At 37.2% G+C, this 15712-nt stretch overlaps 1 protein-coding gene across 1 annotated transcript in view; it reads right to left on the bottom strand.

Annotated features, from left to right (window-relative positions):
* LOC121389816 overlaps positions 1 to 15712 on the bottom strand; it is a 78801-nt gene that overhangs the window by 27121 nt on the left and 35968 nt on the right. The window contains exons 10-20 of the mRNA XM_041521465.1: positions 14600 to 14689; positions 11663 to 11854; positions 10417 to 10647; positions 7510 to 7644; positions 6904 to 7001; positions 5859 to 6045; positions 5041 to 5145; positions 4468 to 4684; positions 3309 to 3484; positions 1539 to 1738; positions 640 to 724 (exon numbers count right to left, since the gene is read on the bottom strand). Of these exons, the coding sequence (XP_041377399.1) occupies positions 640 to 724; positions 1539 to 1738; positions 3309 to 3484; positions 4468 to 4684; positions 5041 to 5145; positions 5859 to 6045; positions 6904 to 7001; positions 7510 to 7644; positions 10417 to 10647; positions 11663 to 11854; positions 14600 to 14689 (1716 nt within the window). The remainder of the gene's footprint in view (positions 1 to 639; positions 725 to 1538; positions 1739 to 3308; positions 3485 to 4467; positions 4685 to 5040; positions 5146 to 5858; positions 6046 to 6903; positions 7002 to 7509; positions 7645 to 10416; positions 10648 to 11662; positions 11855 to 14599; positions 14690 to 15712) is intronic.

Genomic DNA, 15712 nt, shown 5'->3' with positions numbered 1-15712 from the left:
GCACGTACGTGTGTTAACAATTTCAAAACATACGACTGGCTGCTCCTAGGTAATGACCGGGTCACCAGTGTCATACAACCAACGAAAAACTACACAATGGAAATCAATTAGACTGTGACATATTGTTAACCTGACAATCATGTGTCTGTGATGCATAAGTCAGCTACAAGTGCAACGGCTGTAAATAACTTTTAGTTGAAAGAAGATGTTAAAATTTGCTTAAAACCCGGTTTTTGAGGATATGTAAGATATAGAATAATACATTCGTGTCCGTTAGATACCATTTATCTCACAACTCGTTGTTTAAAAACGTATCAAACTCGCTTTCACTCGTTAGATACATTTTAAAACAACTCGTTGTGAGATGAATAGTATCTAATGGCCACTCATGTATTATTCTCTATGTTTATCATTTTACAGAAATAAGTGTTTGTAATCAAGTAGAAGGAAGGAAGTCGGCCCACTGACGGGGATCGATCCCACACTGACCGCGCGACTCTTGTTTTACTGTGTTGTAAATTTAAACAAATGTGTTACAGGTTTGTAGATTATCTAAACTTATGTGTCCATTTTTATGGGCTGAAACTAGGCTATGCGCCTTTAATAGACTGTATGTGTTTTAGTTACAGCACACCTTACCTGCGGAAAGAACAAGCTGCTGATGAAGAGGATCGAGGACTGCTCACTCTCATTTCAAAATCACCATCGCCCACACCGCTAACATCTGAAAAAAAAAAATCATTTGTATTGATCATTATTAAGTCCATGTAAATCTTTTTATTATCCATATGGTTCAACATAACAGAGTTAATAATAATCATACGAAGCACACGTGTAATAATGACTGTAATGACGTAATTTTAGGAAGCGATGTCATAACATGACGTTGCTTCTCCAGTCCTATCTCAGACTGTGCATTTGAAATATGACGTCATTTCGTCGTCTCCTTCTAGTTGTGGCTGAAACATTTTGAGTTGGATTTTGTTATTCATAAAAAAAACCCAAAACAATAACATGGATAATAAAGAAATTATTACTTCATGTGTGAGTCGTAGTTATACAAAAATCCTGACTCGTTTCGTAAAATCAGTACGACACACAAGCTCATATAATAATCTCTATTTATTGGTTTAAAAATATTAAGCACATTACAAGAACTACATTTTTGTTAAACAAGCTACATGATGAAACTCCACCCCCACCCCCCCGGAAATATCACTGTAGGTTGACAATCAAATACGTACCAAGAACTTAGGTCTCACTACAATTTCAATTATTTATTTTGTTTGCCTTCATTGATTTTCACTCTGAAACTGGGAACATTTATGTTTCATTTCGTTTGCTATTTATGGCTGATAATTTGTCTATAAGAGCTGCAGTTACATTACATTAACATCACAGTTAATTCTGCAGACTAGACATTATCTTCAACATCCAATAACTATGAACTCTGGCGCCATATAACCATAAATAAAATGTGCATAGTGTGTTGTTAAATAAGCCATTTCCTTCCTTCCTTCCAATAACTATATACATGCCTCTGTTGTTGCTATGGTAACCTCCAAGACTGGTAAAGGAGCCGTCCGATCTCTCCGACGAATCTCGCTCGTCTGGCACAGGCAGTCCGAGCTGGTCGGCGAATCGCTGAACTGCGTCTGCTAGTGAGTGGTCTGCCACGAGATGCCACTCGACCATGACCGTTCGCATCAGACGTTGACACAGGTTCTTGTGATATGCTCTGGAAACAAAGAGTTAATAAAAATGTTTACAATGAGTCGTGGCACGCACATTACAATTTCAGTCTGAAGTTCAATGAAATGATCACAAGTGCCCACAAGCGTTCATCCTCCTGAAAATGACTGACAAACAACTACACAATTAAAGCTGCTTGTGACACACACACCCCCCACCCCAAAAAAGTCCAGAAGTTAAAATTGCTGGGTCAAATTTACGAAGCCTGTTTTAGACTGTACATGCGTGTAACTACATACATTTTAATGCTTAAACACCTGCGATTTAAGAAAAACAGGCTTCATAAATTTGGCACATCGATTGATTAATCATACAAATAAGGCCGAATTTATAAAGCCTGTTTTAGACTTACACGCATGTAACTACATAAATTTACAATGTTTAAAATTAAATATTTACAATGTTTAAGAAAAACAGGTTTCGTAAATTTGGCACATAATATCTAAAAGCATATAATTTTGGCACATAATTTCAGTCTGATGTACGGTACACTGAAATGGTCAAAAGTGAACACAAGTGTTCACCCTCCTGAAATCACTGACAAACAACTACACAATTAAAGCTGGTTGCGACCCCCCCCCCCCCCCCCCCCCAGTGTTCTACGTTGCGACCAAAATGGTCGCCAATGCGACCAAAATGTTGACATGGCGACCGACTGAATTTATTATCGTCGCCATCTGGCGACTGACTCCAAAAACGTCTAAGTATTAAATTATTTGCCATGTGCGTTCAGAGTCCTAGCAGTGAAAACAAATGAAATTTGTTGACATCATTGTGCAGTCGGAACATTTCACTATTTACGAAGTTGTCCGATTGATCACTGTGAATTCCGTATTAATTGTCGGTACTCATCGTTGATTTTAGTAATTTGGCGAAAACAATCCAGATACTTACAACACATTCATAAATGATACAAAATGAGTAGTGTCGCACTGTGGCGAGTAACATTTTAAGCTTGGCTAGTAAATTTTGTTTGTCCACTAGCCAAAGAAGAGTAAGTTATAAAACCGAGTGTAGAACACTGCCCCCCCCCCCCCCCCCCCCCCCCCCCCGAACCCCCCCCCCCCCCCCCCCCCCCAAGTCCAGAAGTTAAAATTGCTTTGTTTAATGACATCATTACAACACATTGGTGAATTAATCACTGGCTGTTGGATGCCAAAAGTTTGTTAATTTTTGATATAGGGTCTTAGAGGTAACTTGCTTTATTTTTTCTATTAACAACAAGAGATCTTTTATATGTAGTTCCCACAAACACAATTGTATAGATATATATATATATACACCAGTCGTGGGGCACTGGCTGTGACAGGCGAAAAAACAAAAAACATCAGAGAATGGGTCCACTGAGGAGGTTTGATCCTTCGACCCAAGAAATTTACACCAGTGCTCTACCGATCAAGCCAGATCCTGCCCATCAAGGTAATCGATGATACGACAAATTGCATCTGAGACAAGCTACATCCAGCACCGAAAAATTACATTAAAAAAAAATAAAAATAAAAAAAAAAAAACATAGACAAACCAAAAAACCATATTTGTTTAAATTAGTTTCAGACCTTGCAATGAATGTTGCATGCAGATGGTCGCGCCATGCCGCAAACGACCGTCGAATCCGGTTGTACGCCTGTCTCTGTTGTAACATGTTGATTGTGTCATCGTTCTCCGAAACCTGCTCGTGGATGTTCGATAACCACTGGTTGAAGTAAAATCTCTTCAGAGCAAGGTCTTCTTCCTGAAATGACGATTCCATAAACTCACTTATACAGAGGACATTTTATTCTATTTTTTAAAATTTGAGCAGTGAGTTGCTAATCAAAATGAAAAACTGATTAGCAATTATTATTTAATGTTGCACAATTGTGTAGCAATCTCCAAAAGATGCATAGCAAATTGCAACATGATAACAAACAGAATGTTCCGTAATATTGTTCGTAGTTGTACTCAGTGCCTGTTCAAATTTTGTTTAATTACTTAATTGCTTTTTTAAAAATGAAATGTGATGAATAATCCAGGTTTCATTGATCAAAGACTTACAGTTTGTGATTACAAAAGCTAAATGTGAAAACTTAACATTTCGTTAATTTCATTTCAACTTATTTTCGTGCTTATATCCAATTAAGGTTTAAGCACACTGTCCTGGGCAGACATGTCAGCTATCTGGGCTGTGTGATCCAGGACAGTGGGTTAGTTGTTAGTGGTTAGTGAGAGAGAAGAGAGTGTAGTGGTCTTACACCTAGCCCACTTAGTGATTAGAACTCGCTATGGTGAGAACTGGTACCGGGTTACAAACCCTGTACCTACCAGTCTTATGTCTGAAGGAAGGAAATGTTTTATTTAGCGACGCACTCAACACATTTTATTTATGGTTATATGGCATCAGACATATGGTTAAGGACCACACAGATATAGAGAGAGGAAACCCGCTGTCACCACTTAATGGGCTACTCTTTTCGATTAGCAGCAAGGGATTTTTTATATGCACCATCCCACAGACAGGATAGTACATACCACAGCCTTTGTTACACCAGTTGTGGAGCACTGGCTGGAACGAGAAATATCCCAATAGGGCCAATCCTAAACCGACCGTGCATCAAGCGAGCACTTTACCACTGGGCTACGTCCCGCCCCAGTCTTATGTCCGATGGCGTAACCACTACGCCACGGAACATTGAGCTAAACGCCAAAATATTTTAACAAGAAGATGTAGTTATTTACTTCTCTGTCTCGAGCGTCTGCCTTTGCTTGAAGCTGACTGACTGTGCACGACTTCCAGTACGTGAACACGTGACGGACACTGTTGAGCTCGTTAAAGGCGCGGGCTGCGTGTTTCCGCCGAAGAACCAACGACCACTCCTGTAGACAGGCGATTAGCAGTCCGGTGTCCGTTTTGTGTCGCACTTCTTTTCCAAGCTGACAGGCAACGTATTGGCGTCTGCAAAACAATTAGAGAATAGCTACAGAGCTACGAGGAATTACCAGTTATCTGTCCCGAGTAAATGAATGTTGTAAAAGCAAGCCATAACTCTTGGAAAATTGGGTAAATCGTCACAAAAGTCAAACTTGATCTGTAACAGTTCATGATAAAGCTATACACAATATCTCAAGGAACTGCGAAGAAAAAACCATCTGAAAAACTATATGTGGGACAGACGGATGGAAGGGTGAACAGACAGAAGGACGGGTGAACAGACAGAAGGACAGGTGAACAGACAGAAGGACGGGTGACCAGACAGAAGGATGGGTGGACAGACAGAAGGATGGAGATGACTAATAAAGTGACAAACTCACCTCCATGTATCAAATATCTGTCTGAGTTTGAATTTCATGAACAGATATTGGCTACGTCGACATTCTGCTTTGTGTCGTGTAATCACCAACCAAGCAACAAAACATCTGGAAATAAATAAGTAGATTTTTTTTTTTTAAATATCCATACATTAGATTTGCAGTAACTCATCCGAAGCACTTTAGTTGTAGGAACTAATGTCCAAAACAGACTCGACATTAGTTTTTTTCCCATCCCAACCAAAAATAATAAATAAGTTAAAAGCAGGGTTTTTTCTTTTTTTTACAAAGATAGAGTAGACAAGACAAGACAAAGCATGACATTTATTCAGTTATTGAGGCCACATGACCAAGATAACTACTTTTTAAAACAAATGTATCATGCACTACATTACAATACATATTCAGTTTAAACTGGTAGATTTCTCTTTAGAAACAAGGCTATTTATTTAATACATTTCTTTCTACAACTGGGTTATATCTGATTTTCTGTACTTTTAATTTATGTGACAAACACCAAAATTTATAAAAAAAACTTATCCAGAGATCTTTTACATTATGATAAATATACAAACATAGAGTATAATAATGTATACTCAACAACAAAAGTTTAGCTAATGTTAAAAGAAATGGCATAACATTTATAAATTAACCTATTTTTATTAATTAGTATTCACATCTGAAATGTTTACCATTTACAAACAACAGGAGGATCTGGTTTTCTTTTAAGTTTATTCAAACATGGCAAATTTAGACGTCATAAAACATATTTGCTAAACTTTTGTTGAGTATAATAGTAAGAAAATAAAACATGTACATACTTCGACCGCAGTTTGTTTTGTCTGTGTAGTATGAGCGGTTTGATGGTGAGAGCTTGTAGTGTGGCCAGTCTCCAGATGAGGAACCGACGTCGCAGCCGACACTGATCCAGGATCTGTCGCGCATCACTCGCCTCACACTTCTCCACATCCACCCCGTGTTTCGTGGCCAGCCAGCGGTAAAACATAACTGAACAAATATAATAAAACCCACAATTTGAACAAATATAATAAAACCCACAATTTAGTCCATATATTGTGTTTCTTAGTCAGCCAGCAGTAAAACATCACTGAACAAATATAATAAAACCCACAATTTAGTCCATATATTGTGTTTAGTAATCAGTCAGCAGTAAAACATTACTGAAAATATAAAAACACAAGATTTAGTGAATGTCGTGTTTCGTAGTCAGCAAGCGGTAAAACATCACTGAACAAATATAATAAAACCCACAATTTAGTCTATATATTGTGTTTCTTAGTCGGCCAGCAGTAAAACATCACTGAACAAATATAATAAAACCCACAATTTAGTCCATATATTGTGTTTCTTAGTCGGCCAGCAGTAAAACATCACTGAACAAATATAATAAAACCCACAATTTAGTCCATATATTGTGTTTCTTAGTCAGCCAGCAGTAAAACATCACTGAACAAATATAATAAAACCCACAATTTAGTCCATATATTGTGTTTCGTGGCCAGCCAGCGGTAAAACATAACTGAACAAATATAATAAAACCCACAATTTAGTCCATATATTGTGTTTCTTAGTCAGCCAGCAGTAAAACATCACTGAACAAATATAATAAAACCCAAAATTTAGTCCATATATTGTGTTTCGTGGCCAGCCAGCAGTAAAACATAACTGAACAAATATAATATTACTGAAAATATAAAAACACGATTTAGTGAATCGCATGTTTTGTAGGCAGCCAGTGGTAAAACATTACTGAAAAATAACAAAAACACTATTTAGTCCATCTCGTGTTACGTAGCTAGTCAACGGTAACACATTACTGAAAAAAAAAAACCTCGAATCACTGACCTTGTAAACATCTCAGCTGTCGATCTGGTTCTGTCTCGGCCAGCAAGCTCCGCAGTCTTCGCTTTCGGCAAACATGTTTCCACTTGCGTACACATTTCCTGTTTAAATGCCAAACAAAAAACTAATAAATGATTTAACAAAAAATTCATAAATGATTTAACAATTTTAAAAAAAAAAAAATCTAACAAAATTCTGCAAAATTCAAAACACAATCACCATGAGAGATCCAGATCAATGTAGATATGTGACATAATATGTGCAAAATTGAAAACAAACATCATTATAGAGAAAGAAAGATGAAATGTTTTATTTAACAACACACTCAACACATTTTAACTATGATTATAAGGTGTCAAACATTTTTTATTAAGAGATGCAGATTGATTCAGTCGTAGCCCTTGAAATTCAGACCAAATTGCGATGGGTATTTTGTACAAATAATAGCCAAGTAAATATGCAATATTTATGAAAATGCTGTTGCAAATTTTTATAGCTTGTGCAGTGACCCTACTGACTGCTGTCATGAATTGTGAGGATTACTCTAGACTGGAAAAAACACACACACTAAAAACAACAAACAACCAAAAGGAAATTTCCAAGACTTACACAACACATTTATCTGACCAGAACTTCCGTGCTCTTTCTTCATCAACTTTCTGCTGGAACTGGCGATGCCAGACACGGAAAGCATCTGCTAGTTGCCGTTGGTTACAATGATCTCGGTAGGATTTTAGTTTCTTACTGGAAACAAAATTAAATGAAAATAAAGCTAAAGTTGCAATGTGTGGTATAGCAGAAGTGAGGTGGGTTTTTTAATTTGTAAATTACAAGTAAGAATTTGTTCTGACTTCTATAGTTTAATTAGGTTGTAATGTTTCAGTTTAGTTGGGAAATCTCACCATCATCACCAACCAATTTTAATATTACACATTATCTCCCCTTACCTTGAAACCAACTCTCTACACATTCATAAAGTTTGTATGTTAAGTACAAAGCACATACAAGGGGAAGGGAGAACGGGGGAGGGGGGTGAGTTGCTCAGAGTACAGAGCTTCCAAAAATGTACCAGTTTTGAATTTAAATAAAAAGGCCTACTGAATTATAGTTTAAAAATAAGTTTGCTTAAAAATTTGATCAATAATTCATGTATGAATGTCTTTAATTTCATGGTGTTAAATGTACACAATTCCAGATCCTAATTATATCCAGTATATATTGAAAACCAGCCTCAGTGGTTAAGCCATCGGACATAAGGCTGGTGGGTACTCTGTTCACAGCCCGGTACTGGCCACCACCCAGAGCAAGTTTTAATGACTTAGTGGGTAGGTGTAAGGCCACTACACCCTCTTTTCTCTCTCTCACTAACCACTAACAAATTAACCACTAACACCCTGTCCTGGACAGACAGCCCAGATAGCTGAGTTGTGTGCCCAGGACAGCGTGCTTGAACCGTAATTGGGTAGAAACACAAAAATAAGTTGAAATGAATAAAAAATATACTGAAACAACAAAATAAAGCATGAATATATTTTTTCAACACAATGATAAAATTAATTTCAAATTGGTAAATTGAATGTCAAAATGGGCCTAACATTCACAAAACACTGACAATCTTAAATGAGTGAAAATTAATGGGATTTAAACTGAATGACTTTAAATTAAAGACAACTCAATTAATTAGTCATGTTTCTTTTGTTCTTCAGTGTACATTTAGTGTTGAGGATCAAAGAAAGAAATGTTTTATTTAACGACGCACTCAACACATTTTATATACGGATATATGGCGTCAGACAAATGGTTAAGGACCACACTGATATTGAGAGAGGAAACCCGCTGTCACCACTTCATGGGCTACTCTTTTCGATTAGCAGCAAGGTATCTTTTATATGCACCATCCCACAGACAGGATAGTACATACCACGTCCTTTGGTATACCAGTCGTGGTGCACTGGCTGGTGTTGAGGATCAATGCACACATATTCATATGGCTGAGAGATAATTTTCGTGATGAAACAAACCAAAGCATACATGGGGGAAGGTAGTTCAAGTCACTTCCAGCCTATCTCCTTATTGATATTGATGTGTTGGGTAGGGCTAGAGGAAAATCTATGTAATGCCTTGGCAACTGTCGACAACCAAATGGTAGCCACATTACACAAAGAAACCTGAAGCTCGTATGTGAAACGATCCTGCGTTGTACCTTCTTGTGGTGACGTATAGCAACGTGTGTGCCTTTGTGTAACATTCTTACTGGTTAACAACACTGGGCTAGCTCTGACACTCTCCAAATTCGCCAACAGCGAATTCTGAAAGCAGTTGGCAAATTTTATTTTAGTTTGGCGAAATAATTTCATGTAATAATTGACATTTTTTAGAAAATAACAATTTCTACCATTTTTGAAGTTTAACAGACAATTTGGCGAATTGTTTTGTTTCCCCAGAGCTAGCCCTGCAGCATGTAAGTTTAATGTCATGACTGGACTCGAGAATAATGAAACTGTGGCATCAGATTTAGGAACATTTTGTATTTTAGACACATTAACTTGCAATCATCCGATGAGGGAGGGAGGGAAGGGAGAGTAAGAGTAAACAATGACAGATTGTTAATGCATAGTGCTGTCCAGTGTATCAGTGCACCTAAGATTTATCTTATTTTTATGGACAGTTCCTATAGATGATCTTATTTCTATGGACGACTCCTACAGATTTATCTTATTTCTATGGACGACTCCTGCAGATTTATCTTATTTTTATGGATAACTCCTACAGATTTATCTTATTTCTATGGATGGCTCCTACATATTTATCTTATTTCTATGAATAACTCCTACAGATTTATCTTATTTCTATGGACAGCTCCTACAAATTTATCTTATTTCTATGGACTTCTAAAGATTTATCTTATTTCTATGGACAACTCACACAGATTTATCTTATTTCTATGGACTTCTAAAAATTTATCTTATTTCTATGGACAGCTCCTACAGATTTATCTTATTTCTATGGACTCCTAAAGATTTATCTTATTTCTATGGACAGCTCCTAAAGATTTATCTGATTTCTATGGACAGCTCCTACAGATTTATCTTATTTCTATGGACTTCTAAACATTTATCTTATTTCTATGGACAGCTCCTACAGATTTATCTTATTTCTATGGACTCCTAAAGATTTATCTTATTTCTATGAATTCCTAAAGATTTATCTTATTTCTATGGATTCCTAAAGATTTATCTTATTTCTATGAATTCCTAAAGATTTATCTTATTTCTATGGATTCCTAAAGATTTATCTTATTTCTATGGACAGCTCCTACAGATTTATCCTATTTCTATGGACTGAAAGATTTATCTTTTTTCTATGGACGGCTCCTACATATTTATCTTATTTCTATGGACTCATAAAGATTTATCTCATTTCTATGGACAGCTCCTATAGATTTATCTGATTTCTATGGATGGCTCCTACAGATTTATCTTATTTCTATGGACAGCTCCTATAGACTTGTCTTACTTCAACTCTTTCTTGTAGCGTGTGTATCGCCACCAGTCCAGCATTGTCTGTTGTAGAAGTCCTCTCTCCAGCAACATCACCGCTTTATTCTGTCTGCGTCTCCGCGCTACCACGTTCTTCTGCCAGCATCGGAAAGCGTGACAGACTTTATTCATCTTTATACGCTGCTCGATCTTCATCCTTCTCTCATTCTCCTGCTGCCAGACAGACTTCCATTTGACAAAGGTTTGTCTAGAGGGATAGAAAGAAAGGAAGGTTGTACATTTGTGTAACTTGAATGAGTAACTTAAAATTAACCAAAAGTAACCAAAAATAGTTTACAGTGTCCAACAACAATGATTAACAGATAATGCCTACTACTCAACATTTGTTAAAGTTTGTTTTAACGACACCATTAGAGAACACAGATTTTTTCATTGGCTATTGGATGTCAAACATTTGGTAATTTTCACATACAGTCTTAGAAAGGAAACCTGCTACATTTTGCTATTACCGTAGTAGCAAGGGATCTTTTATAAGCACCATCCCAGACAGGATAGCACATACCACAGCCTTTCATATACCAGTCGTTGCTGGAACAAGAAATAGCCCCAAGAGTCCACCGATCTTAAATTGACCAGGCATCAAGCGAGCACTTTACCACTGGGCTATATCCCACCCCTCTATATGGTGTCAGATATATGGTTACGGACCACACAAATAATGAGAAACAAAACCCACTGCCACTACTTCAAGGGCTACTCTTTTTTTATTAGCACCATCCCATACCCTTTATTCATCTTTAAACGCTACTACCATACACAACATACCATGACCTTTGATATAAAGGTTGTAGGGCACTGATCGGCACTGGAAATAAATAAATAAGGTTCGACAGTTAAGCTACTGAAATGTAAAACATGAAGTAACAAAACGGTCTATTTCATTTTATTTCAACTTATTGGTATATCCAATTACGGTTCAAGCACGCTATCCTGGGCACACATCTCAGCTATATGGTCTGTCTGTCAAGGACAGTAGGTCAGTTGTTAAGTTGTTAATTGTTAGTGGTTAGTGAGAGAGAAGAGGGTGTAGTGGTCTTACACCTACCCAATGATTTGCCAAAATTCGCTCTGGCAGCAAACCCAGTATAGCTACCAGCCTTATGTCTGAGGATGGCGTAACCATGACACCACCGAGGCTAATACTGTCTATTAAATACATGGTCCTTGGCAAATGTTGAGTAGTATATATAATTCTGAGTTACCTGAGAAGGTTTTTGTCTGCCATCCTCTTGGCGCGCCGGTTGCCAAGGACAACCTTCCAGTGTAGGAAGTAGCTGCGGGTGGTGGTGAAGTTCCAGTGAGTCGTACTCGTGCGTATGTTTTCTTCCTGTTCCAGCTTACACACACCTATCACCTGACGCCATGCACAGAAAAACTGACCCAGCTTCCGGTGACTAGAAAATAGTAATAGTAATAATAATAGTAATAGCAATAGCAATAATAATAGTAATAGCATTAGTAATAACAGTAATAGCAATAGTAATAATAATAGTAATAGCATTAGTAATAACAGTAATAGCAATAGCAATAATAATAGTAATAGCATTAGTAATAACAGTAATAGCAATAGCAATAATAATAGTAATAGCATTAGTAATAACAGTAATAGCAATAGCAATAATAATAGTAATAGCATTAGTAATAACAGTAATAGCAATAGTAATAATAATCGTAATAGCAATAGCAATAATAATAGTAATAGCAATAGCAATAATAATAGTAATAGCATTAGTAATAACAGTAATAGCAATAGCAATAATAATAGTAATAGCATTAGTAATAACAGTAATAGCAATAGCAATAATAATAGTAATAGCATTAGTAATAACAGTAATAGCAATAGTAATAATAATCGTAATAGCAATAGCAATAATAATAGTAATAGCAATAGCAATAATAATAGTAATAGCATTAGTAATAACAGTAATAGCAATAGTAATAATAATCGTAATAGCATTAGTAATAATACTAATTTCTGAATCTCCTAAATTCAAGGGCCACAACTCTGTCAAAAATGGGTAAATTGGCATTAAGGTCAAATCTAGGGCCTAATTCACAAAGGTCTCTTAGGCTCTGCTAGACAACAAAGCATCCTCTTTGTAAGTCTTTTAGCATTGCACTGCGAGATCTGTCTTCTATAGAGATATGGGGCCTAATTCACAAAGGTCTCTTAGGCTCTGCTAGACAACAAAGCATCCTCTTTGTAAGTCTTTTAGCATTGCGCTGCGAGATCTGTCTTCTATAGAGATATGGGGCCTAATTCACAAAGCTCTCTTAGGCTCTGCTAGACAATAAAGCATCCTCTTTGTAAGTCTTTTAGCATTGCACTGCGAGATCTGTCTTCTATAGAGATATGGGGCCTAATTCACAAAGGTCTCTCAGGCTCTGCTAGACAACAAAGCATCCTCTTTGCAAGTCTTTTAGCATTGCACTGCGAGATCTGTCTTCTATAGAGATATGGGGCCTAATTCACAAAGGTCTCTTAGACTGCTAGACAACAAAGCATCCTCTTTGCAAGTCTTTTAGCATTGCACTGCGAGATCTGTCTTCTATAGAGATATGGGGCCTAATTCACAAAGGTCTCTTAGACTCTGCTAGACAACAAAGCATCCTCTTTGTAAGTCTTTTAGCATTGCACTGCGAGATCTGTCTTCTATAGAGATATGGGGCCTAATTCACAAAGGTCTCTTAGACTCTGCTAGACAACAAAACATCCTCTTTGTAAGTCTTTTAGCATTGCACAGCGAGATCTGTCTTCTATAGAGATATGGGGCCTAATTCACAAAGCTCTCTTAGGCTCTGCTAGACAACACAGCATCCTCTTGTAAGTCTTTTAGCATTGCACAGCGAGATCTGTCTTCTATAGAGATATGGGGCCTAATTCACAAAGCTCTCTTAGGCTCTGCTAGACAACACAGCATCCTCTTTGTAAGTCTTTTAGCATTGCACTGCGAGATCTGTCTTCTATAGAGATATGGGGCCTAATTCACAAAGGTCTCTTAGGCTCTGCTAGACAACAAAGCATCCTCTTTGTAAGTCTTTTAGCATTGCACTGCGAGATCTGTCTTCTATAGAGATATGGGGCCTAATTCACAAAGGTCTCTTAGGCTCTGCTAGACAACAAAGCATCCTCTTTGTAAGTCTTTTAGCATTGCACTGCGAGATCTGTCTTCTATAGAGATATGGGGCCTAATTCACAAAGGTCTCTTAGGCTCTGCTAGACAACAAAGCATCCTCTTTGTAAGTCTTTTAGCATTGCACTGCGAGATCTGTCTTCTATAGAGATATGGGGCCTAATTCACAAAGGTCTCTTAGGCTCTGCTAGACAACAAAGCATCCTCTTTGTAAGTCTTTTAGCATTGCACTGCGAGATCTGTCTTCTATAGAGATATGGGGCCTAATTCACAAAGGTCTCTTAGGCTCTGCTAGACAACAAAGCATCCTCTTTGTAAGTCTTTTAGCATTGCACTGCGAGATCTGTCTTCTATAGAGATATGGGGCCTAATTCACAAAGGTCTCTTAGACTCTGCTAGACAACAAAGCATCCTCTTTGTAAGTCTTTTAGCATTGCACTGCGAGATCTGTCTTCTATAGAGATATGGGGCCTAATTCACAAAGGTCTCTTAGGCTCTGCTAGACAACAAAGCATCCTCTTTGTAAGTCTTTTAGCATTGCACTGCGATATCGCAAAGTTGCGAGAGTTTAGTGAATTAGGTCCCTGATCTTTAACAGTACATGATAAAGCTATACACAAACTTTCTGCTCTTTTATCTCAAGACATTGTGAGAAAAAGTCCAGAAAACTACATGTGGAACAGACGGACAGACAGACATACGGACAGAGAAGAATGGAGACGACATCTATAGTCCCCTCCAATGCTGTGGTGATTACTGTAGAGTTTTTAATTTTCCACGGCACTTATTTTGCCATGGACATGTTCTTAATTGCTGAGGTTGATAATATAATCACAATAAATAATAAAAATACTTAAATATGTAATTATAATAAGCTTTAACAAGTTACAAAGATTATCAAAAAAACAGAAAGAAAGAAGTTTTTATTAAATGTACCTAATTTAGTAATTAGTCATGAACAACCTAAACTAGAATCGGTTTAAACATCTCTTAATGTTTACTTACCCATAATGCCACCTGGCTTTCTGGTACTTCCTGTACACCAGTACCATCTCCCCAAACATCTTCTTCTGAAGTAGCAGTTGATACTGTTCGCTGAAATATGTTCTTATAAATAATCATTATGATAATTACATTATTTTATTTACTCTTGTTTCACACATACACGCACACATGCTCGCTTGTACACACACACACACACACAATCACACACACACAATCACACACATACATGCACACACACACACACCACACACACACATTACACACAATATTTTAGTCAATTATGGCACAATGTGACAAGTGATGGTGATATAAACATTAATATTTTTATTATCAGAGTAAAATGGGCAAAGACTGATAGTGTTATAGTAAGTATAAACATAAAATAAATGTCAACTGAAGGGACGACAATCAAAAACATTTCCTGGCCCATGGTAAAGTTGACTGACAAAAACTAGCTGCGATAGCAGCATTTCGACCCCTGAATGAATACATAATAATTGTTTGTTTGTTTTGTTTAATGACACAACTAGAGCACATTGATTTAGGAATCATCAGCTATTGGATATTAAACATTTGGTAATTTTAACATATAGTCTTAGAGAGGAAACCTGCTACATTTTTCCATTAGTAGCAAGGGATCTTTTATATGCACCATCCCACAGACAGGATAGCACATACCATGGCCTTTGATATACCAGTCGTTTGTGCACTGGTTGGAATGAGATATAGCCTAATGGGGCCACCGAGAGGAACTGATTCCAAACAGACAGTGCATCAAGTGAGCTCTTTCCCACTGGGCTGCGTCCCTCCCCCAAAACACAGGGCACACTATTTCACTAGCACTGTTGTTCTGTTCGCGTGTCGGTTACGCAACCTTAGAATCACGAGAATCACCAATCGGTTACGTGGTAAACAATTACATTATAAAATTAAAAGTACCATATATCAGTAATGAAAGGGAAAATCAGTTTATGTGTTTGAACCACAGAGCACAGAACTGTAGTTCAAGTGTTTTAGGATTAGGTACCGTATATCTTCGCCTGTAAGTCGATCTCGGCTATAAGTCGAGTCCCTAATTTCAAGCCCTGAAAACGTATTTTTTTATTGACCCGT

The sequence above is a fragment of the Gigantopelta aegis genome, chromosome 15 (assembly GCF_016097555.1).
Source record: "Gigantopelta aegis isolate Gae_Host chromosome 15, Gae_host_genome, whole genome shotgun sequence".
NCBI classification, from domain to species: Eukaryota; Metazoa; Mollusca; class Gastropoda; order Neomphalida; family Peltospiridae; genus Gigantopelta; species Gigantopelta aegis.
Note: the sequence above shows the minus strand (reverse complement) of the source record. Positions and strands in the feature narration are given on the sequence as shown.